Source organism: Pan paniscus, chromosome 10 (assembly GCF_029289425.2).
Source record: "Pan paniscus chromosome 10, NHGRI_mPanPan1-v2.0_pri, whole genome shotgun sequence".
NCBI classification, from domain to species: Eukaryota; Metazoa; Chordata; class Mammalia; order Primates; family Hominidae; genus Pan; species Pan paniscus.
The window spans coordinates 103,715,828-103,739,159 of record NC_073259.2 but is presented as its reverse complement, the minus strand read 5'-3'; the positions used below and the strand labels follow the sequence as shown (position 1 = coordinate 103,739,159).

The 23,332-nt window shown below is 43.1% G+C and overlaps 1 protein-coding gene and 1 long non-coding RNA gene across 3 annotated transcripts in view; one reads left to right on the top strand and one right to left on the bottom strand.

The window, feature by feature from the left end:
- NTN4 (netrin 4) overlaps window positions 1-3,817 on the top strand; it is a 132,916-nt gene extending 129,099 nt beyond the window's left edge. For both annotated transcript variants that reach the window (XM_003808248.4, XM_008960329.6), the window contains exon 10: window positions 2,399-3,817. In XM_003808248.4, coding sequence (XP_003808296.1) covers window positions 2,399-2,535 — 137 coding nt within the window. In that variant the 3' untranslated portion in view covers window positions 2,536-3,817. The remainder of the gene's footprint in view (window positions 1-2,398) is intronic.
- Window positions 1-23,332, bottom strand: part of LOC100986938 (uncharacterized) — a 114,787-nt gene that overhangs the window by 4,120 nt on the left and 87,335 nt on the right. The window contains exon 2 of the long non-coding RNA XR_008620464.2: window positions 11,663-11,740. This is a non-coding gene — a long non-coding RNA (uncharacterized LOC100986938). The remainder of the gene's footprint in view (window positions 1-11,662; window positions 11,741-23,332) is intronic.

Here is a 23,332-nt window from a genome sequence, read left to right as displayed (position 1 = left end):
TCATGTTGAATCATGTCGAATGCACATGGTACCTGGATAACCTCCCATCAGTGTCTCTAAGCTTGACCTTTGGATTACAATGAAGGCAGTCTGATCTCTCCATTGCCAAAGTTTTGTTTTACCTTTAGAGATAGAAAAGAGTGAATGTGATATTATGTAGCATTCTACAAGCATCCAGCTTTCCATTAACCATTCATTTAATGACTTTATCACCAATTGATAATCCTTTCCTGAATCAATAATTTCATTAGAGTCTGAGAAATGATGTTTTTCTAATTCTTTTGAATTCTCTTCTCTTATTAGCTGGCATTCTTCTGTAAGAGGGCTTTCTCTCCCAAGCTGGGCAACTAGGTTATCATGAAATACAGTTCTTATTGTAAAGACAGGATAAATGCTACATTCCTTCCCTGTAATTTCTAATTTTCAAAGTAAGAAATGGTTTTAACAGCTACCTCTAAAGATGACAAGTTAATTTTTCTCTGGCTTTCTCGTTTTTTAGTGTCGTTTTGGAATTATGGATTTCTATGGATTTAATGTGTTTTCATAAACACTTCTTGGTGCTCAACTTACCACAACTTTGACAAGTTATAACCCCTTCCTGCTAGCTGCTGTGTCCTTTTAAAAAGACACACATTCATCTTTGAAAGCTTTCTTGTTTTTTTAACACAAAGAGATGTCCCATGCTCAACTTCCTGCCCTGAACCTGGAATAAGCCGTTTTCCAAGAAGCCTGTATGGTTGTTACAGGTGTTCATTACTACTTGGATGACATTTTTTTCTCAGTCATTTCAGTGAAAAATGAGCAATGAATCAATTTGTGAAATTAAATTGATATTTGCAGTTGAATTTTAGCATCTAGCATTCACTTAATTTCGTTTTTAAAAGTGTGCCTCTATTTTATATTGGAAAGTTTTTATTTTATAAACATAATTATTTTATCTATCCTATAATTTTAAAAATTGTTCCTAAATACCAAAATCTACGTTATTACAAACATTAACTGAGGGCAATTGTATTTCTTTTTACTAATCTATAGGTGATGAGACTGTCCTTTCATTTCTTGGATATATTAGCTAAAATTTGTTATCTAAAGCTTGAAACGAATTTTGAATACAAGGTCATCACAAGATCTAGGCAAGTTTTATCATTTATTTAGTTTTTTTTTTTTTTAATGTATGACAAACAAACATCCTATTCCAAAAACACATAGGCTTTATATAGGGAATATGTGTTATTTTCTATAATTCATAGCTTCTTTCCTATATGTTTTCCCAAATGCTTGTTTCACTTTTATAAAAATCCTCCTTAGGCTGGGCACGGTGGCTCATGCCTATAATCCCAGCACTTTGGGAGGCCGAGGCAGGCAGATCACCTGAGGTCAGGAGTTCGAGACCAGCCTGGCCAACATGGTAAAACCCTGTCTCTACTAAAAATACAAAAATTAGCCGGGCATGGTGGTGCATGCCTGCAATCCCAGCTATTTGGGAGGCCAAGGCACAAGAATTGCTTAAACCCAGGAGGCAGAGGTTGCAGTGAACCAAGACGGCACCCCTGTACTCCAGCCTGGACAACAGAGCGAGATTCCATCCAAAATCAAAACAAAACAAAACAAAAACAAAAAAAAAACCTCCTTAATATACACTACCATACACAGTGAGTATCCAAGATGTACTGATCTAGGGCAGTATGATAAGTGTCCTTAGAACCCTCAGTTCTTTGTCATAGAGCATGGTATAGTACAAAGGAAAGGTTCTAGACTCAGCATGACCTGAGTTTGAGTCCAGATGCTGCTATACTTACAAAAAGATATCGAACAAGTTTCTTAGCCTTGCTGAGCCTCAGTTTCCTCATTTGCAAAACAAGAAGGAAAAAATTATCTACCTCACAGGGTTATTTTCAAAGCTAAATGAGATCATACGTGTAAAGCATACATGCACTAAGCGTAGTAAATGCTTACTAAATGGCAGCTATTAATGTTTCTTACTCCTTATTCCAACCTTGAATATATAAAACTGCTGGAGTCAGGCAGGCGTAGTGGCTCACACCTGTAATCCCAGCACTTTGGGAGGCCGAGGTGGGCAGATGGCTTGAGTTCAGGAGCTCGAGACCAGCCTGGGCAACATGATGAAACCCCATCTCGACAAAAAAATATGAAAAAATTAGCTGGGAGTGGTGGCGCACAACTGTAGTACCAACTACTTGGGAGGCTGAGGAGGGAGGATTACCTAAACCCAGGAGATTGAGGCTGCAGTGAGCCAGGATTATGCCACTACACTCCAGCCTGGGTAACAGAGCAAGACCTTGTCTCAAAATAAATGCAAAAGAAAACCTGCTGGAGTCACATCTCTCCCTTCAACAAAGTATGATACTATATAGCCCCTAATTTTGTTCTCTTTTAGGTTTGGAATACCTTGTAGCAGGACATGAGGATATAAGAACAGGCAAACTAATTGTGAATATGAAAAGCTTTGTCCAGCACTGGAAACCTTCTCTTGGAAGAAAAGTCATGGATATTTTAAAAAGAGAGTGCAAGTAGCATTAAGATGGCTAGCACATAATGGCACTTGTCTATGTACAAAACACAAACGTTAGAGCAAGAAGACCTCAGACAGGAAACTGGAATTTTTTAAAGTGCCAAAACATATAGAAATGTTTGAATGCATGGGTCTTATCTAACTTATCTCTTCTGGACCCATGTTTAAATACAGTTTTATTTCATGAAGAGAAATGAAAACCCCTACACTGATATCTGTTTTCTATGGGACTGATTCTGAAATTCTTAACTATTAAGAATATTTTAATAGCAGCATGACATTTAGCAGTAATTCATTAAGGGCAGTACCTCTAACAAGGACGCCTTCCAGCTTCAGCTATGTTACTTACGTTTGATGCTACTTAAAGTAATGAATGACGTTTTAAGGAATCCCTAACCCTACTATCAGAAAAGGTGTTTGTTAAAGAGCCTTCTCTTGTGTGTTATGCATGAACTTTGGTCTGTAGGTGTTAAGTGGAACCTCTCCATGTGTGTATAGTATTTCCTTGTATAAAGCACTTTACTACCTACCACTTGTGTTGTGAACGTTTGGTGACTGCTGTTGAAAGAAGGAAAAGGGTGTGTGAGAAAGCCTACTGAGGCAGCAGCACTGCCACTACATGTGGACAAAAGTGACCATATAAAAGAAGTTGTGCTATTTAACTCTGAATACTTGGAGAAACTAGGTGAAGATGCAACCAGAAAGGAGAATATGTGTGCGTGAAGTCTCAGCTTTGAGCTGGAGGCTAGATTCCAAGATGACAGCCATGATGAAACTTTTTAAAAAACTAAACCAGAAGAGACTTTAAAATAAGAGAAAGAAATCATAAATGTAGACATATGCTTGGCTAAAGGGGAAATGGACTTTAAATTTTAAAGAGCTCATTTGCAATGCACTTGTATACACTTCAAAAATTATTGTAGACACAGAATTTGTTATATTTTTGTGCTTAGTATTTAAACCTGAACATTGAAACAGTTTTCCTCCTTGTCTTTCTTAACAGTAATAGTCATTATATTTACCTGTTTTTTAACACAATGTATGTGATAGTCAAAAAATCACAGTTTTTCATTATTATTCATCTTCTGTACCCATGCATAACCACTATACATAGTTTCTTTTGTACTTGAATATACAAAACATGAACACAGTGCCATATGAATAATTTCACATACAGAACCTTTTTTTCTCTGAAGTCCTGTGGACTTGCAAAAATATATATATATTGCTTTGTTAATTTGTTTTTATATTTCATATATGTAATAAAGGAATATGATCTCCTGATTTTTGTCTCATTTCTTAACTCTTTCAGTGATGCTAAAGATTATCTTCTCATAATGAGGGAACTTAAATCTAATTCATTAATTTAAGAAAATAAAAGAAGACCTGACTTTCTCTCTGTTACTCCGGGGTTTTGGAATGGAGTGGAAGCTAACTCAGATGGATTTATTTTCTGTAGCCTTTAGACACAAACTTTTTTCATCAGATACATTGTGATTTTTATATTACATTAATTAATTAATTTTAACTAATTTTAAAAGTAATAAATGTTCATTGTTGAAAACACAGAAAAAGCATAACTGGAAAAAATATTTATACTCTAGCCATCCTGGGATAAGAGCCATTAGCACTCTGGTGTCTATAACATAGACTGTTTTCTGTGCATACATATATATGTTTTATATCATTGGAATTATACTAAGCATAGTCTTATGAAATCTGCTTTTTCACCTGCAGCATGTCTCTTAGCTTCTTACTATCGTATCTTATCCTGGTAGGTGGACCACTATCTAGTATGGTTATCATTTAGAAGCAACTTATAAAACATGTTGGTAAGTATAGCATGCCAAAAAAAAAATTTTAAATACATCAGATACAGAATTTTCCATTTCACTTTATTTAAAATAACAAATACCCACTTCAAAAAGAGTAGAAATTTTTGTTTTGTTTTGTTTTGTTTTGTTTTTTGAGAGGGAGTCTCGCTCTATCCCCCAGGCTGGAGTCTCGCCCTGTCCCCCAGGCTGGAGTGCAGTGGCGCGATCTCGGCTCACTGCAAGCTCCGCCTCCCGGGTTCATGCCATTCTCCTGCCTCAGCCTCCCAAGTAGCTGGGACTACAGGCAACCGCCAACACGCCCGGCTATTTTTTATATTTTTAGTAGAGACGGGGTTTCACCGTGTTAGCCAGGATGGTCTTGATCTCCTGACCTCGTGATCTGCCCATCTGGGCCTCCCAAAGTGCTGGGATTACAGGCATGAGCCACCATGCCCGGCCAAAGAGTAGAATTTTTTTAAAAAGAGTAGAAAAAAGTCCATAAAACATTGTTAAAAAAAATTGCAGAACATACATAATTAGCCCCACCCCAAAAACACATTTATAGTATATATAGTGTTTTTAAAGTTCTGAAAGAGGGCCAGACACAGTGGCTCACAACTGCAATCATAGCACTTTTAGAGGCTGAGATGGGAGGATTCGTAAGGTCAGGAGTTTGGGACCAGCCTGGGCAATGAGTGAGACCCCCATCTCTTAAAAAAAGAAAAATAGCCAGGCATGATGGTGCCCACCTGTAGTTTCAGCTACTCAGGAGGGTGAGGCAGCAGGATGTCTTGAGCATAGGAGTTCAAGGTTACAGTGAATTCAAGGTTACAGTGAGCTATGATCATGCCACTGTATTCCAGCCTGGGTGACTGATTAAGACCCTGTCTCAAATACATAAATAAAAGTCCTGAAAGAGAGACAGATTATAACAGTATTGGTGCCTGTCTGGCAAAGAATGAAGGAGACTTTTCCTTTCTTATTTTACATACATTTGTATTGCTTGACTTTCTTTCACTAACCATGTACTACTTTTGTAATTTTTTTTTTTTTTTTGAGACAGAGTCTTGCTCCATTACCCAGGCTGGAGTGCAGTGGCCTGATCTTGGCTCACTGCAGCCTTCGCCTCCCAGGTTCAAGCAATTCTCCTGCCTCAGCCTCCTGAGTAGCTGGGATTACAGGCACTCACCACCGCGCCCGACTAATTTTTGTATTTTTAGTGGAGACAGAGTTTCACCATGTTGGCCAGGTTGCTCTGGAACTCCTGACCTCAGGTGATCCACCTGCCTTGGCCTCCCAAAATGCTGGGATTGCAGGCGTGAGCCACTGCACCCGACCTGTAATTTATTTTATAAAACAAAATTTAACCAATTGTTTTTAAAGTGTGTTCAAGTAAAATCAGAACTGAAAGTTTAATTTTTTCTAGTTTACCAAATTGTTGGGTCCCAGTGTCTTCCCAGTCCCCTTTGACTAGAATCTGCTTCCTTCATTGCTCTTTCAAGTACCTTTTCCAGCAACATTCAGAAAGATAGGTTACTATTAGAACCGTTTCTTAAGGTCTTAATTCTCAAATCACTTGCAGCCTTCCAGTGCAGTTTTAAATTTCCTATGAGCATCATTTGGCTTCCAAAGTGGAAAAAAAAAGGAAAAGGAAAAGAAAGAAACCTTATGTTCCCCATTTTGTAAATGCAAAGAAGAAAATGGAGCTGGCCCCCTCATGACCCCATTCCCATTCCCATCATCCCATCATCCCAACATGCCATCATCCCAACATCCCATCATCCCATCATCCCAACATCCCATCATCCCATCATCCCAACATCCCATCATCCCAACATCCCAACATCCCAACATCCTGTCATCCCAACATCCCAACATCCTGTCATCCCAACATCCCAACATCCCATCATCCCAACATCCCAACATCCCATCATCCCAACATCCCATCATCCCAACATCCCATCATCCCATCATCCCATCATCCCAACATCCCAACATCCCATCATCCCAACATCCCATCATCCCAACATCCCAACATCCCATCATCCCAACATCCCAACATCCCAACATCCCAACATCTCGTCATCCCAACATCCCATCATCCCAACATCCCATCATCCCATCATCCCAACATCCCATCATCCCATCATCCCAACATCCCATCATCCCATCATCCCCACATCCCATCCTGCCATCCTGCTACATGCACTTTCTCCTCCTTAGCCTCTTTCAAAATAACCATCTTGGTACTAAGACAACGGAGTCAAATAAGATTTCCATCTATGGCTTCAGTGGAACCTCAACACTTCCTTCGAGAGCTACTGGGAAAGTCTCTGCTCCTGGACCTTTACTCTGTGTGCCGCTGGGCTTTATTAGTCAGCACTGAGTTTCATAATTGCCACATACCTATCCATGTGATTTGCCTGAGGTCAACACAGTCTTACCCTCTTCTTACATCATTTTCCCTGTAGAGGAATGTTACTAATATTTGCTATTTGATGCAATGGAAATTCTCAATAATAGGATAATCTTTTAATAGTGTCCTCTAAATGAGGTCAAATCTGTGGGGATATGACCATGAGCCAAATAGCAGTGTCCATCTGGCTCTGTTAAACAGAGAGCAAGGCCTATTATGGGTAAACAGTTCTTGGGGACACTTTAGGTTCTTGCAAAACAAATCCTTTTCTAAACGATCGGAGACTTACCAATTCTAAAGGGTGGGAAAAAGAACCTTGAAAATGTCTCATGCTGGCTGTCCCTCTGCCACTCCCCTGGAATGCCTGAGAACAAGAGTGAGCACCGCCTGGCCCGCTGAGTTTTGTGAGAAGTCCCGGGACTGAATCGCTTTTGTGCTCATTGTTTCAATGATAAGCAGTCCCTGAGCCTAACTTTATCAAAGGGCCAAACTCACATCTTATTTCCCAGTTTGGAAGGAAAATATTTATGAATAACATCAATTTTGCAAGAGAGATTGGTATGATAAAAATGGAATAGAAGCAAAAGGGTGTGCCTCAAATGACTGACAGTTTCTTTTTTTAAGTCTCTCAGAAAATGATTTGTCTGAAAATACTTTTTAAAAAATGATTCCCTAGTCCCTGTGTTCCTACACTTTCACCAAAGAAATGTAAACATGTCTCTACTTTTTGAGGATTACTGATTGTGTTTGAAATGTGCATTTTTTTAAATGACAACTTCCCAGATTTATTATCAGTCAGTTTATGTATGTGAATAACTAAAAAAGCAGAATGTTAGTCATGAGAAAGAAAGAAATATGCACTGGGATAATAGATATTTCCAGAATGTGAGATGTATGTTCCATTAAGAGAGGGTTTTGGCCAGGTGCGGTGACTCACGCCTGTAATGCCAGTACTTGGTGAGGCCAAGGTGGGCGGATCACTTGAGCCCAAGAGTTTAAGACCAGCCTCGGCAACATAGGAGGACCTCATCTCTACAAAACCCACAAAAAATTAGCTGGGTGTGGTGGTGCATGCCTGTAATCCCAGCTACCTGGGAGGCTGAGGTGGGAGGATCGTTTGAGCCTGGGAGATCAAGGCCATAATTGCAACACTGCACTCCAGCCTGGGCCACAGAGTGAGACCCTGTCTTAAAAAAAAAAAAGGAAGAGTGTTTTGGTAAATGCTGAATACATTTCTAGTTTCTTAGTATGTCACAGGCAGGGAAACATGTTCCAAAGTGTGATCATTAGTAATTAATTTATTATTAAATCCAAGAATATCCAAGATTTACTAGGAATGATTTAATCATAGTGTGCCCATGTGACCAGGGGGGAACAGCAGCCAGACAAGGAACCCTGCTTCCCAAAAAGCAAAACAACCACTGTTAGCAGATTTTCACAGTATCGGTTAAATATTCTGCCCAGAAACTCCCTGGATGCCTCCTCAGCTAGGACACTACCAAAGATTTCAAACTTGGTGAATAAAAAATAATCCCAGCACTTTGGAAGGCCAAGGTGAGAGGATTGCTTGAGCTCAGGAGTTCGAGACCAGCCTGGGTAACATAGTGAGACCACGTCTCTCCAAAAAAATAAAACAGTTAGCAGGGCATGGTGGTGTGTGCCTATAGTCCTAGCTATTCAGGAGGCTGAGGTGAGGATCACTTGAGCCCAGGAGGTCGAGGCTGCAGTGAGCCATGATCTTGCCGCCGTACTCCAGCCTGGGCAACAGAGCAAGACACTGTCTCAAAAAAGAAAAAATATATCAATGCTAGCAAGCAGCAATTAAGAGTTTACTACATGCAAGGCACTTTTCTTAGTGCTTTACAGGTGTTATCCCCATTTTATGCTCCTAACCACCCCTGAGGTGCATGCTATTATTATTCCCATTTCTCAGATGAAGAAACAGAGGTGCAGGAGACTGATTAAATTGTTCAAGGACAGTCAGATAATAATTGTGAAGTCTGAATTTGAACCCATGCATTCTAACTCACAGTGTTCATATTTCAGCCCCTAAAAGGGCATTCTCGCATTTAGAAAGGAGTCCATGTGAGATAATGCCAACTGCACCATTTTCCTTCACGCCTGTTTCTTTAGTTGAGGGAAGAGAATTGAAAATCAGCATTTTCTTCCGGTTTTTTTTTTTTACACACTCCAAATTGTAATGTATTGTATCATGCCACTATGCGGCTGTGTCATTTTCTACTCCTTCCTATGGTTACAGCGCCATCAGAGTAATGCTGCCTAATGTCATTTATATTAAGAGGAAATGGAAATGGTAAGAGTCCCTTCTTTTTTTTTTTTTTTTTTTTAATTTTTTCGAGACAAGGTCTCACTCTGTCACACAGGCCGGAGTGTGGTGGCGTGATCACAGCTCACTGCAGCCTCAACCTCCTGGGCTCAAGCAATCCCCTTGCCTCAGCCTCTTGAGTAGCCTGTGGTCCCAGCTGGATGCACGCCACCACACCCAGCTGATTGTTTTTTAATTATTTGTAGAGACTGGGTTCTGGCTGTGTTGCCCAGGCTGGTCTCGAACTCCTGGGCTTAAGCAATCCTCCCTCCTCAGCCTCCCAAAGTGCTAGGATTACAGGCATCAGCCGCTGCCCAGCAAGAGTCTCTTCTTTACCTTTGCCCTTTTCCTCTTGGTCTGATTTTCTGAGGTCGATTTTGGCAGAAGGTCCACTTTTGCATGTATCAGTAATGATCTTGAATGAGCAACTATGAAATTCAACAGCATTTCAGATCAGTCCTGTCAGCTCTGACCTTTGCTGTATAGAGAAATTCTGCTTGCAAGATGAATGAGAAGGAATTACACCAGAGAGAGACAAGGAAATGGGAAAAAATAGAGAATGTAGGCACTTTGTCAACCAAGGGGAGGGAGATAGGGGCAGGAAACAAAAGATAATGATATAAGAGTATCAAGGAAACCAACAGCTAGAAAAAGGCAGTTTGCAGGTGGTGGAGGCTGCAGTGAGCTGAGATGACACCACTGCCCTCCAGCCTGGGCAACAGAGCAAAACTCTGTCTCAAATTAAAAAATAAAAATTAAAAAAAGGCAGTTTGTTCTAGTAAAAATATGCAGAATATTTCAAGGTAGAATATATTCAGTTAATCAATTCTTCCATTGCTAGACACCATGATTTATGTAAGGTATTTCTGAATATTTATTACAAAAATTTTCCATCTAACTTTCCTGCTGTTAATTGTGTTTGAAGAGCCAGAAAAGCTACAGAAGGTGAAATAATACAGAAACTGTAAACAATGGTAACCAGGAAATTAGGGAAACCCATTACTTTTACCATATACTAAAATTGATTTATTTTTTTTAGACCAAGTCTTAATCTGTTGCCCAGACTGGAGTGCAGTGGCACAATCTCGGCTCACTGCAACCTCCGCCTCCCGGGTTCATGCCATTCTTCTGCCTCAGCCTCCCGAGTAGCGGGGACTACAGGCGCCTGCCACCACGCCCAGCTAATTTTTTGTATTTTTAGTAGAGACGGGGTTTCACCGTGTTAGCCAGGATGGTCTCGATCTCCTGACCTCGTGATCCGCCCACCTCGGCCTCCCAAAGTGCTGGGATTACAGGCCCGGCCACACAGCTGTTTTTAATGCAGAGACCCAGGCCTCTACCTCAGAGAGTCTTGATTCCAAAGGTCTAGATGGGGCCCGGGGAGGGAGATTTTCATAAGCACCAGTGGTAACTCAGATAGAGGTGGTCTATAGACAAGACTTTGAGAAGCACTGCTCTGGACACTTTTACAGAATAGACTCGACAAATCCACTTGGATTTGTCGGATATAAATCTACCTGGCCTTTGTCACAAATATTATTTTATGAATAACAGAATCATTAGTCCTGTTATGGTTACCCCAAAACTAAGATGGTGGAAAAGGAAAATTGAAAGAACCTCACATAACAGCCCTGTAGAGTCGGTAAGAGAGATTCCTTAAAGTCAGTCAGAAAGGAGATTCCTCCGGCAATTATGTACCCTTACTTCCTAACCTGGCCTTGTATAGACCTGTGAAATACCTAAATTTGTCTTTGCTATCTCTACCCCTCAATCCTGTCGACTTCATCCTGCACAGGGTGTACACCAAGATGCTGGACAAAACTCTCAACTCCCAACTTTCCCTCCAGCCTCAGTCTACTTACTTATCAAGATGTTACTCTTGACCAAGAGATTGATAGGTTCATAATATAAATCATTATAATGCAATACTTTCCCATTTTCCCACTTCCCAATTTTCTCCTAACACAATGCCTTCATGACCCAAAGAAGCCAGGCATGTCTGCAAACTTTTTTTTTCTTTTTTTTTTTTGAGATAGTCTCACTCTGTCACCCAGGCTGGAGTGCAGTGGAGCAACCTCAGCTCACTGCAACCTCCACCCCCTGGGTTCAAGCGATTCTCCTGCCTCAGCCTCCCAGGTAGCTGGTATTACAGGCGCCCACCACCACGCCTGGCTCATTTTTGTATTTTTAGTAGAGATGGAGTTTCACTATGTTGGCCAGGCTGGTGGTCTCCAACTCCTGACCTCAGGTGATCCGCCCGCCTCGGCTTCCCATAGTGCTGGGATTACAGACGTGAGCCACCATGCCCGGCCTGCAGAAAACATTTTAATGGGTGATTCTAATCATAGGTATTTCAGGCACTGGTGGCAGGCCAGTGGGGGGGATATTTTTGGTCAGATGTGCCTTTCAATGCCTCATAAATCAGGCTGCCTAGGCAGCTTCGTAATTTTCCCTTAGGCAGTAGCAGTCCTGCACACACACCCCATTGTAACCTTCAGAGGCTTAAGAATAAGGAGAAAGGTGAACAGGAAGTGACATTGAGAAAGAAAAACATGGAGGATGGCTTCACTTACCCTCTCTCAGAAATGTACATTCAAGCCACAATAAAATAAGAGAAATCCACACGGACTCCACACTTTTCCTTCCCATTCCTGTGAAAGAGAAATAAAATCCAGGATAGCATTTTTTTGGTTACGTATGGGGAGAAAAATCAAGGAGATGTACACAACTCTCATCACAGCAAACAGAATTCCTTAACATCAGAAACACTCTTACATACCAACACTCTCTTACACATGCGGACTTGCTGGGCAGTGACCTTCAGTGACCTAGCTTTTGATACCAACTGAGAATACACAACTGGATATTTTTATCCGCATGTTTTCTGCCTCTCTGATAAATGTTATACTAAACAGTGGGAAGCAAAAATACAGTGAATGCATTTTTTCAAACCATATTTACAAGTACACTTAATTTGCACGCCCCCAAATTTTATAGGTTTCACCAAATGCTTCAAGAGAGAAGATTAAGTTTAGGAACAACCTGCCTCTCCAAGTTTTCACTTGCCCCGGGATATTATCCTACCAGAACTGGCTAAGGCTCTTTGAGAAGTAGTGTTTAAAGCCTCATATTGTTCAGGCTTACATCTATAATCCCAGCACTTTGGGAGGCTGAGGCAGGAGGATCCCTTGACCCTAGGAGTTCAAAACTGGCCTGGGTAGCATAGGGAGATCCCACTTAATTAATCAAAAAAATTTAAAAATTAGCCGGGCATGGTGCCACGCACCTATGGTCCCAGCTACTTGGGAGGTTGAGGTAAGAGGATTGCTTGAGCCCGGAAGGTTGTGGCTGCAGTGAACCATTATTACGCCACCTAACTCTAACCTGGGCAACAGAGTGAGCCCCTGCCTCAAAAAATAAAATTAAAGTTGACTTTTCGGGATTCAATAGCTTTATGAAGTGTCTTTTCCTTTTGTAAACACAAAATAACACACGTGTAAAAACAAAACAATAAATACCTTAAGACATCACGAGTAATTTGTAATCTACAAATCTGTAAATGAATAAATAAATGTATAAACTATCAACTTTTTTTTGAGACAAGGTGTCGCTCTGTCATCCTGATTGGAATGCCGTGGCGAGATCACAGCTCACTGCAGCCTTGACCCCCGGTGGCTCAAGTGATCCTCCCACCCGAGTAGTTGGGACTACAGGCATTTGCCACCATGCCCGGATAATTTTTTTTTTTTTAAGAAGATATAGGTTCTCCCTATGTTGCCTAAACTTAATCTATAAATTTTTGTGGCAATAAATAGATGCTTCCGCTTTCTAACTCTCCCACTGAATAGATAGTTCATTATGTAAATTCCTTACTGAACTGACATGATTTAAGGAGAGACAGGGTTGGGATCAGCATTTTCAGAGTGTCAAACACCATCACAATCATCATCTCAAGGAATCCTCAGAACAACTTTGAAGTTGGGATTATTATTTCATTTTACAGATGAAGACCACGAGATTAAGGGGAGTAAAGTAACTTGCCATAGGCCAGACAGCTAGCAAACTAGCAGAGCCAAAACCTATAGGTGCTAAGTTAATGAATAAACCTATAGGTGCTAAATGAGCAAATGAAGATCTACAATCCAACAACACTATATCTGCCTGATTCCACACCCTACGCTCCTGCAACTACATCACACTGCTTTAAAGCTCTGAGCTCCCGAACAGCGTCATTTGTTGGATTGTAGATCTTCATTTGTTACTTTAGCACCTATTTCTTGTCAGCCTCCTGTGCGATAGGTCCAGTTCTAGGTTCTGGAGATAGAGCAGCGCATGACACAAAATCCCTACTCTGCATTCTACACTCTCCATTCTAGTGGGGGAGGTCCTTCAGAAGATCACTTTAATAATCCCTGCTCTTTCTCTCCATTGTAGGGCTTCTTTTGGGAGTGCTCAATGCCCTAAATGGATTCAGAGAAGTATTTTGTTTCCATCACTAAAGGGAAAATTCAAAACAAGAGACCTCATCCTCTTGATCGTATTGAATACTGTTTCCCCCCAGGTGACTTGAAAGCAGTCAATGACTAAATTCTCCAGAGTAGAAAGCTGTTATAATTGGACAATGGCCACAAAACAGGAGTTTGAGTTACACTTAATGCCCAGGAGGAAGCAGCAGAATTCTTCCTCCCACCACCCATTACCGAGCTGACAAGTTCCTGCTCTGTGCTGCGCTCGTTAATTTTCCTTTTGGCTTTAAAGATTTACAACAGCTCCTGTCTGCCCCCCATGTGAGAGAAAGTCAGGGATCCCTGCCCGCCCAAGCCATGGAGAGCTAGTTGGCTTTGTTCCCCACAAGGCTGCCAGGAGCTCCTCGACTCCCGTCATGGTAGCTTGGGAAGATTCACTTGCCTCTGTGAGAAATAACAGTGACCATAAAAGAAAAAATAAATTCTAGGCATTCTTTCAAGCCTTTGGGAAGTTCCGGCACATTCCAGCTGCGAAAGAATTCAAGTCTCTCCACTCATGTCAAAGCTCCAGCCCCTTGCATGTGTGCTTTGCACATTTAATAGAACCAAGCCTAGTAATTAACTCTATAAATTCTCTCCCTGCCTTATTTGTCATGAACTGCAAGCTGATTCCATAGGGAGGTCAACCTGGGATTTAGTGAGTTATTCTCAGGCTTTGGGCAATGACAGATTTCAACGGTTTGAAGCTTCTCAACATTAAGCATTGCTATTCCAGAGCAAGGAGCCAATCACCTGTGACCCAGAGATTTTGCTGAGTATTTTGTTCCTTAAGCTTCAGAAATTCACATCCAAAACTATTTATGGTTGTTGTAAAGAGAAGTCTTCACTCCTTTATACAGTCCAGACAGCCCGATGTTCTTGTGTCTTTTTCTAGGCCCAGGTGCATCCTCCAAATCACCCGTTTGAGCCTCTCCTGTAAATCTCAAACTCACCTATGATTCCATTTAAGAAGACTCGCTTCCTGCTTACCTCCTAACTTTTCTTTGCCTATTTCTTCCTCTATAAAGGAAGGGAGGGCCAGACGCAGTGGCTCACACCTATAATCCCAGCACTTTGGGAGGCTGAAGCAGGAGGCTTGCTTGAGCCCACGAATTTGAGACCAGCCTAGACAACAAAGCGAGATCCAATCTCTAAAAAAAAAAATTTAAGGCCAGGCGTGGTGGCTCACGCCTGTAATACCAGCACTTTGGGAGGCCGAGGTGGGCAGATCGCCTGAGATCAGGAGTTTGAGACTAGCCTGGCCAACATGGTGAAACCCTGTCTTTACTAAAAATACAAAAATTAGCCAGGCATGATGGTGGGTGCCTATAAACCCAGCTAGTCAAGAGGCTGAGACAGGAGAATTGCTTGAACCTGGGAGGCGGAGTTTGCACTGAGCCGAGATCACGCCATTGCACTCCAGCCTGGGCAACAGAGCAAGACTCTGTCTCAAAAAAAAAAAAAAAAAAAATTAAAAATTAGCCAGGTGTGGTAGTGCATGTCTACAGTCCCAGCTACTCTGGAGGCTGAGGTAGAAGGATCCCTTGAGCTCAGGAGTCTTTGAGGTTGCAGTGAGTTATGATCATGCCACTGCACTCTAGTCTGGATGACAGAGTGAGACCCTGACTCTAAAATAATAACAACAATAGTGAAGGAAGGGAGAAGACTAAAAAGACTAACAAAAGAAGTTGCTTCAAGTTTTCTTAAGGCAAGAAAAAAAAATCATTAAGAAGTGTTCCTGAGGCCAGGCACAGTGGCTTACGCCTGTAATCCCAACACTTTGGGAGGCTGAGGCGGGCGGATCACTTGAGGTCAGGAGTTTAAGACCAGTCTGGCCAACATGGTGAAACCCCATCTCTACTAAAAATACAAAGATTAGCGGGCCATGGTGGCAGGCACCTGTAATTCCAGCTATTCAGAGGGCTGAGGCAGGGGAATCACTTGAACCTGGGAGGTGAAGGTTGCAGTGAGCTGAGATCACGCCACTGCACTCCAGTCTGGTCAACAGAGCGAGACTCTGTCAAAAAAAAAAAAAAAAAAAAAAGGCCGGGCGCGGTGGCTCATGCCTATAATCCCAGCACTTTGGGCGCCAAGGCAGGCGGATCATGAGGTCAGGAGATCAAGACCATCCTGGCTAACACAGTGAAACCCCGTCTCTACTAAAAATACAAAAAAATTAGCCAGGCATGGTGGCGGGCGCCTGCAGTCCCAGCTACTCAGGAGGCTGAGGCAGGAGAATGGCATGAACCCAGCAGGTGGAGCTTGCAGTGAGCCGAGATCACGCCACTGCACTCCAGCCTGGGTGACAGAGCAAGACTCCGTCTCAAAAAAAAAAGAAAAAAGAAAAAAAATTGTCCCTGAGGCCAGGCATGGTGGCTCACACCTGTAATCCCAGTACCTTGGGAGGCTGAGGTGGGAGGATCACTTAAAGCCAGGAGTTTGAGACCAGCCTGGGCAATATAGTGAGACTGTCTTTATTTTATTTTTTATTATTATTTTTTTTTGGGAGATGGAGTTTCACTCTGTTGCCCAGGTTGGAGTACAGTGCCACCATCTTGGCTCACTGTGACCTCCGCCTTCTGGGTTCAAGTGATTCTCCTTCATCAGCCTCCCAAGTAGCTGGGATTACAGGTATGCGCCAACACACCTGGCTAATATTTTTGTATTTTTAGTAGAGACAGGGTTTCACCATGTTGGCCAGGCTGGCCTCGAACTCCTGACCTCAAGTGATCGGCTCACCTCGGCCTCCCAAAGTGCTGGGATTATAGGCGTGAGCCACCATGCCCAGCCAAGACTCTGTCTTAAAAAAAAAACAAAAAAACTTAAATTAGCTGGGCATGGTGTTGTGCACCTGTAGTCCCTCCTACTGGGGAGGCTGAAGTGGGAGGATGGCTTGAGCCCTGGAGCTCAAAGCTGCAGTAAGCAGTGATAGCATCACTGCACTCCAGCCTGGGCAACAGAGTGAGACTCCAGAAGGAGGAGGAGGAGCAGGAGGAAGAGGGGAAGGGAGAAAATAAGGGGAAGGGAGAAGAAGGGGGAAGGAAGGGGGAGAAGAAGGGGGAAGGAAGGAGAAGAAGAAGGGGGAAGGAAGGAGAAGAAGAAGGGGGAAGGAAGGAGAAGAAGAAGGGGGAAGGAAGGAGAAGAAGGAGGAAGGAAGGAGAGGAAGGAGAGGAAGGAGGAGAAGGAGGAAGAAGAAGAGGAAGAGGAGGGGGAGGAAAGGAGGAAGAAAGGAGGAGGGGTAGGAAGAGGAGGAGAAGAAGGGGGGAGGAGGGGGAGGAGGGGGAAAGAACAGAAGAGAAGAAGAGAGAAGAAAGAATAAGAAGTAGTGTTCCTGAGCATCTAAAACTCGTACAAATTTAGGCTACTAGTCCTAGAAGTCCAAAGCACTGACCTTGCTAACACAGCAGAGATCATTATTACACCCTACAAAGAGAAGACATTTCTTTATGGCACCACAGATTAGCACTTAATTCCTTCCATACAGAATGCAAGTGTCCTCATGCCAACAGTCGGGAATGAAAAATTAAGGGGTGGAAAAGGAGAAAAGACTAATACAATTCAAACACTAGCCAAGAGAGGCCTGACTGGGGAAATAACGCAAACAAGCAATAATGTGGTGCCCTGGGAGAAATGCTATCAATAAGTTACAAGTCAGCGCTGAGGAAGCCCCGAATGAGACTGTGGAAGACATTCTAGAGAAGATGATCTGAACTAGGTCTAGCATCAGCTTCCCAGCTTTTGAATCTCACTAGGCAAGGGGGACAGAGCTCCCTGTTGTGGTTTATAACAACTGTGATAACAGACACCCAGACTCCCCTGCAATCCAAATACTGTTGTCACTGAGGGCTGCTTTATATGAGTTATCTTCACAATTTTATGGTAACCTCTGAGGCGGGTGCTATTATTATTATTATTCCCATTCTACACATAAGGAAGGGAAGCTCAGGTAAGTAGGCTGTTGTATCACTGTTAGTAAGAGACGCATCCAAAGTCCAAGCTCAAGTCTGCGCCCCAGAGTCCATGCTCTCAGTCATCACACTGAAACACCTCCTCCTGAGCACATGCTTCCTCGGTCTGCAGAGGCAGCTAATGACCCTGGCTCCCCCTGGATCTCTGCCTTCCTTCAGGATCATTTGCTGGAATGATACAGGAATTGAGGCCTGAGACAATGAATTGAGTTAGGAGCTGTAGGTGACTCCCTACAGCAGCAGTTCCCAACCTTTTTGGCACCAGGAACTGGTTTCATGGAAGACAATTTTTCCACAGACACAAGGCAGGGATGTGTAGGGGGCAGTGGGTTGGTGATGGTTTGGGATGATTCGAGTGTATTACATTTCTTGTGCACTTTATTGCTATTATTATTGCATTGTAATATATAATGAAATAATTATACAACTCACCATAATATAGAATCAGTGGGAGCCCTGAGCTTGTTTTCCTGCAACTAGATGGTCCCATCTGGAGGTGATGGAAGACAGCAACAGATCATCAGGCATTAGATTCTCATAAGGAACACGCAACCTGGATTCCTCATATGCACAGTTCACAGTAGGGTTCACGCTCCTCTAAGAATCTAATGCCGCCACTAATCTAACAGGAGGCGGAGCTCGGGGGTTAATTCAAGTGATGGGGAGTGGCTGTAAATACAGACGAAGCTTAGCTTGCTTGCTGCCACTCACTTCCTGCTGTGTGGTCTGGTTCCTAATGGGGGTTGGGGACCTCTGCCCTACAGCTAGTCACCATCAGCAATAGAAGCTTCATCATCCCCATTCTCTTCTTCCTGCTAAGGCTGACAAAGGTAAGTGCCCTTCAATTTTTTTTTTTTTAATCACTGACTGTAGGAAATGCTGTCACCATGGTCCTGTTAGCTGATAGTATACCCTATAGCAGAGGTCTGGGAGGATAAGTGGTACTCTGATTGCCTGAAAAGGAAACCATGCATTTGGATAACAGCCAGTAGGTAACAATGTGCAATGATATAATTGTTGTCATATATAGTCTATTCTCTTCCTTCATACTGTGCAAGCTCTTTGAGGGAGAGGTCTCATTTGCTTTGTTCACATTGCATCCCCAGGCAGTTCACAGTGTCTGGCATATTGTAGGTGCTCAAACAATATTCATTAAATGAATAATTAGATGATGTCTTCAGATTACACCCAGCTATTTTTTATTTATTCAAACATTTAAGAAACATCTATTGAACAGCCGCTGCAAAAAAAAAAAAAAAAAAACCAGCATAATGGAGCGGTTATGTATGTGTAATCTAGAGCCAGATTGCTTGGGTTCAAACACTGGCCCTGTCACTTACCAGTTGTGTGACCCTGGGCCAGCCAACTAAGCTTTCTGTATTTTAGCATCCCCGTCTCTACATGGAGAAGATACTAGCACCTACCTCACAAGGTTTTTGGGAAGATAAAGTGGATGAATATACTTAGAACAGTGTCTGGCATATAATCAATACCAGATGTTTGCTACAGTGATGATAATGACATACCAGGCTGGTCAGGGCACTAGGGACACAGGAGTAAAGAAGTCAGATAAGTCCCTACATTCATATAACTTAGATTCTAGTAAGAGAAACAAACAACCAACCTATAAACAAAATTTCAAAGATTTGTAAACACTGAGAAGGAAATGATGCTTCACTGCTGTGGAGAAAGCCACACTGAAATGGACTTTAGCATGCAGAGCATTTATCAAGGAGTGTCAATGTCAGTGGAGAGTGGGAGGAGAAACTGGAAGTGAGTAGAGAGAGAAGGTGAGCTGCAAAGCATGCCTAGTGATAGCCTCAGCCACCCCCAGAAGGAAGGCAGAAGTGGAATAACCCTTCAGTGTCATCCCAAGTTGACCTGAGGCAGACAGGCCTTCAGATATCCCACTGGATGCTGGCCACCCTAGGATGGGGCATGGCATTGGGGAAATCTCTCTGCGGCTGAAGCAATTCCTATAGGGGCTGACAGCTGGAGACTGTCTGCCACTGGCCCTCCCAGCAGCTGCAGCAGCCAGGTCTCCATTGCAGGAGTATCGGCCACACACTCAGTTTGCAGATAGTGTGAGTGGGAGCTACCTAAAATAAAATAGTCATACCTTAAATATTACCTCTTTGAGGAGGTAATATTTAAGCTGATAACCATATGGTGAGAAGGTGGTAGACTTCCAGATAGATAGATAGATAGATAGATAGATAGATAGATAGATAGATAGATAGATAGATAGATAGGAGAAATAAATAGATGGGAGAAAACACTCTTATTAAAGGGAATAACAAGTGTGATATCCCCAGGTCAGAACAAGCTGGCAGCACTTGAAGTGCAGACAGCAAGAAGACCCATGAGGCCAGAGCATGGCATAAAATGAGGTCTGAAGAAGCCAGCAAGGGCCAGAACATGAGAACCTTGCAGGAGTTTAGATTTATTCTAGAAAATGATGAGTAGCAATGGGAGGGATTTATTTTTTTAAAAAAGGTCCCGCTAGCTGAATGGATTGAAGAAAGAACCAAAATGAAAGCAGAAAGAACAATTAAAAGGTTACCGAAGTTTTCCAAACACGAGGTGGCATGTGGATGAAGATAGAGAAAAGTGGCTGTGTTTACATGCAGTGCTCTGTAGGAAAACCCACAGGGCTTGCTAATGGATTAAACGTGGGAAATGAAGGAAAGGGGAATGAAGACTGACTCCTAGTTTTTTGGCTTGATAACTGGAAGGATGATGGTATAAGAGCAGATTTAGGCATGAAAATAAAGAGTTCCATCATGGATTCTTTTGGTTTGAGATGCATGTTAGCCAGTGAGTGGAGATGCCAAGTAGCCAGATACACAAGTCTAGAGCACAAAAGAAGCAACGTCAAAGGCTGAACATCTGTACTTGGAAGGCATAAGTAAACCGATGATATGTTGATTTGTTATCGCTACATTACCATTCCCAACACTCAGTGTTGTAAAACCATTGATTTTTGCTGCCATCTGCAGATTTCCTGGGGTTCAAGTGAGGCATCTCTGCTTCTGTCTGCAGGTCTGTGGGTCAGGTGGGCAGCTCTACTCTGTCTCTCATCCTCCTGGGACCAACACGCCAGCCAGGCAATGGCAATGGCTCAAGAGGAAGCACTGGAGGCCCTGAGAAAGACCTGGGGGCCGGGCGCAGTAGCTCACACCTGCAATCCAAACACTTTGGGAGGCCAACAGGAGGAGGAGGATCATTTGAGCCCATGAATTAGAGACCAGCCTGGGCAACATGGCATAACCCTGTCTCTACCCAAAAATACAAAAATTAGCCGGGCCTGGTGGCACACGCCTGTAGTCCCAGCTATTTGGGAGCCTGAGGTGGGAGGACTGACTGAGCCCAAGAGGTTGAGGCTGTAGGGAGCTGTGATTGTGCCACTCCAGTCTGGGCGATAGAGTGAGACCCTGTCTCAAAAAAAAAAAAAAAAAAATTTACAATAAATAAAAGGTGGGGGCTCATGATACACCTGTACTTCTGTCAATATATTAGTACCAAAAGCAAGTTACATGTCCAAGTCCCACATCAAGGGCAGAAGTATATTCTGCCTGAGATGACACCCTGGATGCAGGAAGTGGGAGAGAGGATAAAATTGGGATCCATAATGTAGTCCACCACAGATGAGATGACCAGGATAAGAACGTAGGCAGGGCTGGGCGCGGTGGCTCATGCCTGTAATCCCAGCACTTTGGGAGGCCGAGGCGGGCAGATCACAAGGTCAGGAGTTCGAGACCAGCCTGGCCAACATGGTGAAACCCCCATCTCTACTAAAAATATAAAAAATTAGCCAAGTGTGGTGGCATATGCCTGTAGTCCCAGCTACTTGGGAGGCTGAGGCAGGAGAATTGCTTGAACCCGGGAGGCGGAGGTTGCAGTGAGCCAAGATCACACCACTGCACAGAGTGAGAGTCTGTCTCAAAAAAAAAAAAAAAAAAAAAAGAATGTAGGCAAAGAACAGGGCCTTGGACAAATCCCTAAGTTACCTCTGCATTTGCTGCTCAACCACAAGAAGAAAAACAAACAAGGATTTAGAAAGAGCAGCAAGTGCTGTTGGAGAATAATTAAGAGAAGGTGAGAGAAATGAGAGAGTGAGATTTCAGGAAGAAGACTGTCAAATGTTGCTGAGACGTGAAATCACATGTGAGCAAAGAAGTGGCTACCATAACTGGCAGCCTGGTCGACAAATCCAGATTTCCTATGGCAAGACGAGAAGACAGTTTAGACGGTTTTCATCTCATCCTGGGTGCTCAGAGAGCAAGAAAGCAAATTCTGTGTGGACAATGAAAAAACACCACTCTCTCCAGAATAGGAGGATTAGGAAGGTGAGCAGTGGACAATAAGGTTGGAAAGGTTGTTGAAGGCCAGATTGTCAAAGCTCTTGAACACCTGGCTAAGGAGTTGGAACTTGGTCCATTGGGCAAAAGGGAGTCATCCAAACCTCTCTGAGCACAGAGTAATGTATCTCGAGTTTTGTTTTAGGAAGAAAAATCCAAATGCAATATAAGATGGCTTAGAGAGAGAAGAAAGTGGTGGCAAAAAAGCCAATTATCCCGGTTCTGTTGGTCTGGCCTCTTGCCCAGAACTTAACCTCTCCGGAGGGCCTGGGGTCCTTTTACACTAAGCTGCTGGTGTTTGCAGTTGTTGATTGATTGATTGATTGATTGATTTTGACAGAGTCTCACTCTGTCGCCCAGGCTGGAGTGCAGTGGTGTGATCTGGGCTCACTGCAACCTCTGCTTCCCAGGTTCAAGCGATTCTTCTGCCTCTGCCTTCCAAGTAGCTGGGATTAGAGGCGTGCATCACCACATCCGGTTAATTTTTGTATTTGTAGTAGAGATGGTGTTTCGCCATGTTGACCAGGCTGGTCTCGATCTCCTGACCACAAGAGATCCACCCCCCTCAACCTCCCAAAGTGTTGGGATTAGAGGCGTGAGCCACCATGCCCGATTGGTTGTTGGCATCTTTCTTGCTTGCTTCCTCCTTGCCTGATTGACCTTAGTTGCTTTATGATAACTTTCTAATCGCAATCTGGGTCCTGACCCTCTGCTCCACTTTCCATCCCAGCACTCACTCATTGAGGAAAAGCAGAGGCATCTCCTTCCCTCTTGTGTTCGAGGGGAACCACAGCCTGGCCTGTTGGACCAGGCTCACAATTCCAGGCTCCTGCTCACATCTGTTCCCCCAAGTTCCTGCTGCTCTCCTTCCCCAGGTCCCATTCCTGTCCACCCTCCCAGACTCCTCACAGCCTGCTAAACGTCCATGGAGTTCAAAGCATGGTGACAGCACCTGACTTGCTGGCGTAGGCTCTATTCTTCTTCCTGTCTCACCTCAGGTGTGGTATTGGAGAGATCTTCCACCTTGTGCAAATGCTGGTCCTATCTAAAGTCTCACTTGGCCCCTCTAGTGACTCTTAGCAGAAAGTTGAGGTGGGGAGAGCATGTAAGCAAGCCCTGGTCCCGAGAAGCAGTCACTACCTCCACTATGTGACACCATCTGCACCATTTTGCAAGAAGCCTAAAAGAAAAATACGCCAACAAGTGTCTCACATAATGAAGTATCACTATTAGTATTACATAGTAATTTGGCTTGGAAAATTTTTCCTGCATTCACACGCCTGGGCTTCCAACAGATCTACAGCAGGATGAACAGATGTTGTTTCTAGAACATAAGGATTACGTGAAATGAACTATAGTTAACGTGAGAAGTCATTATTGCATCTGTGCTAGGATTTTTCCTTGTTGAT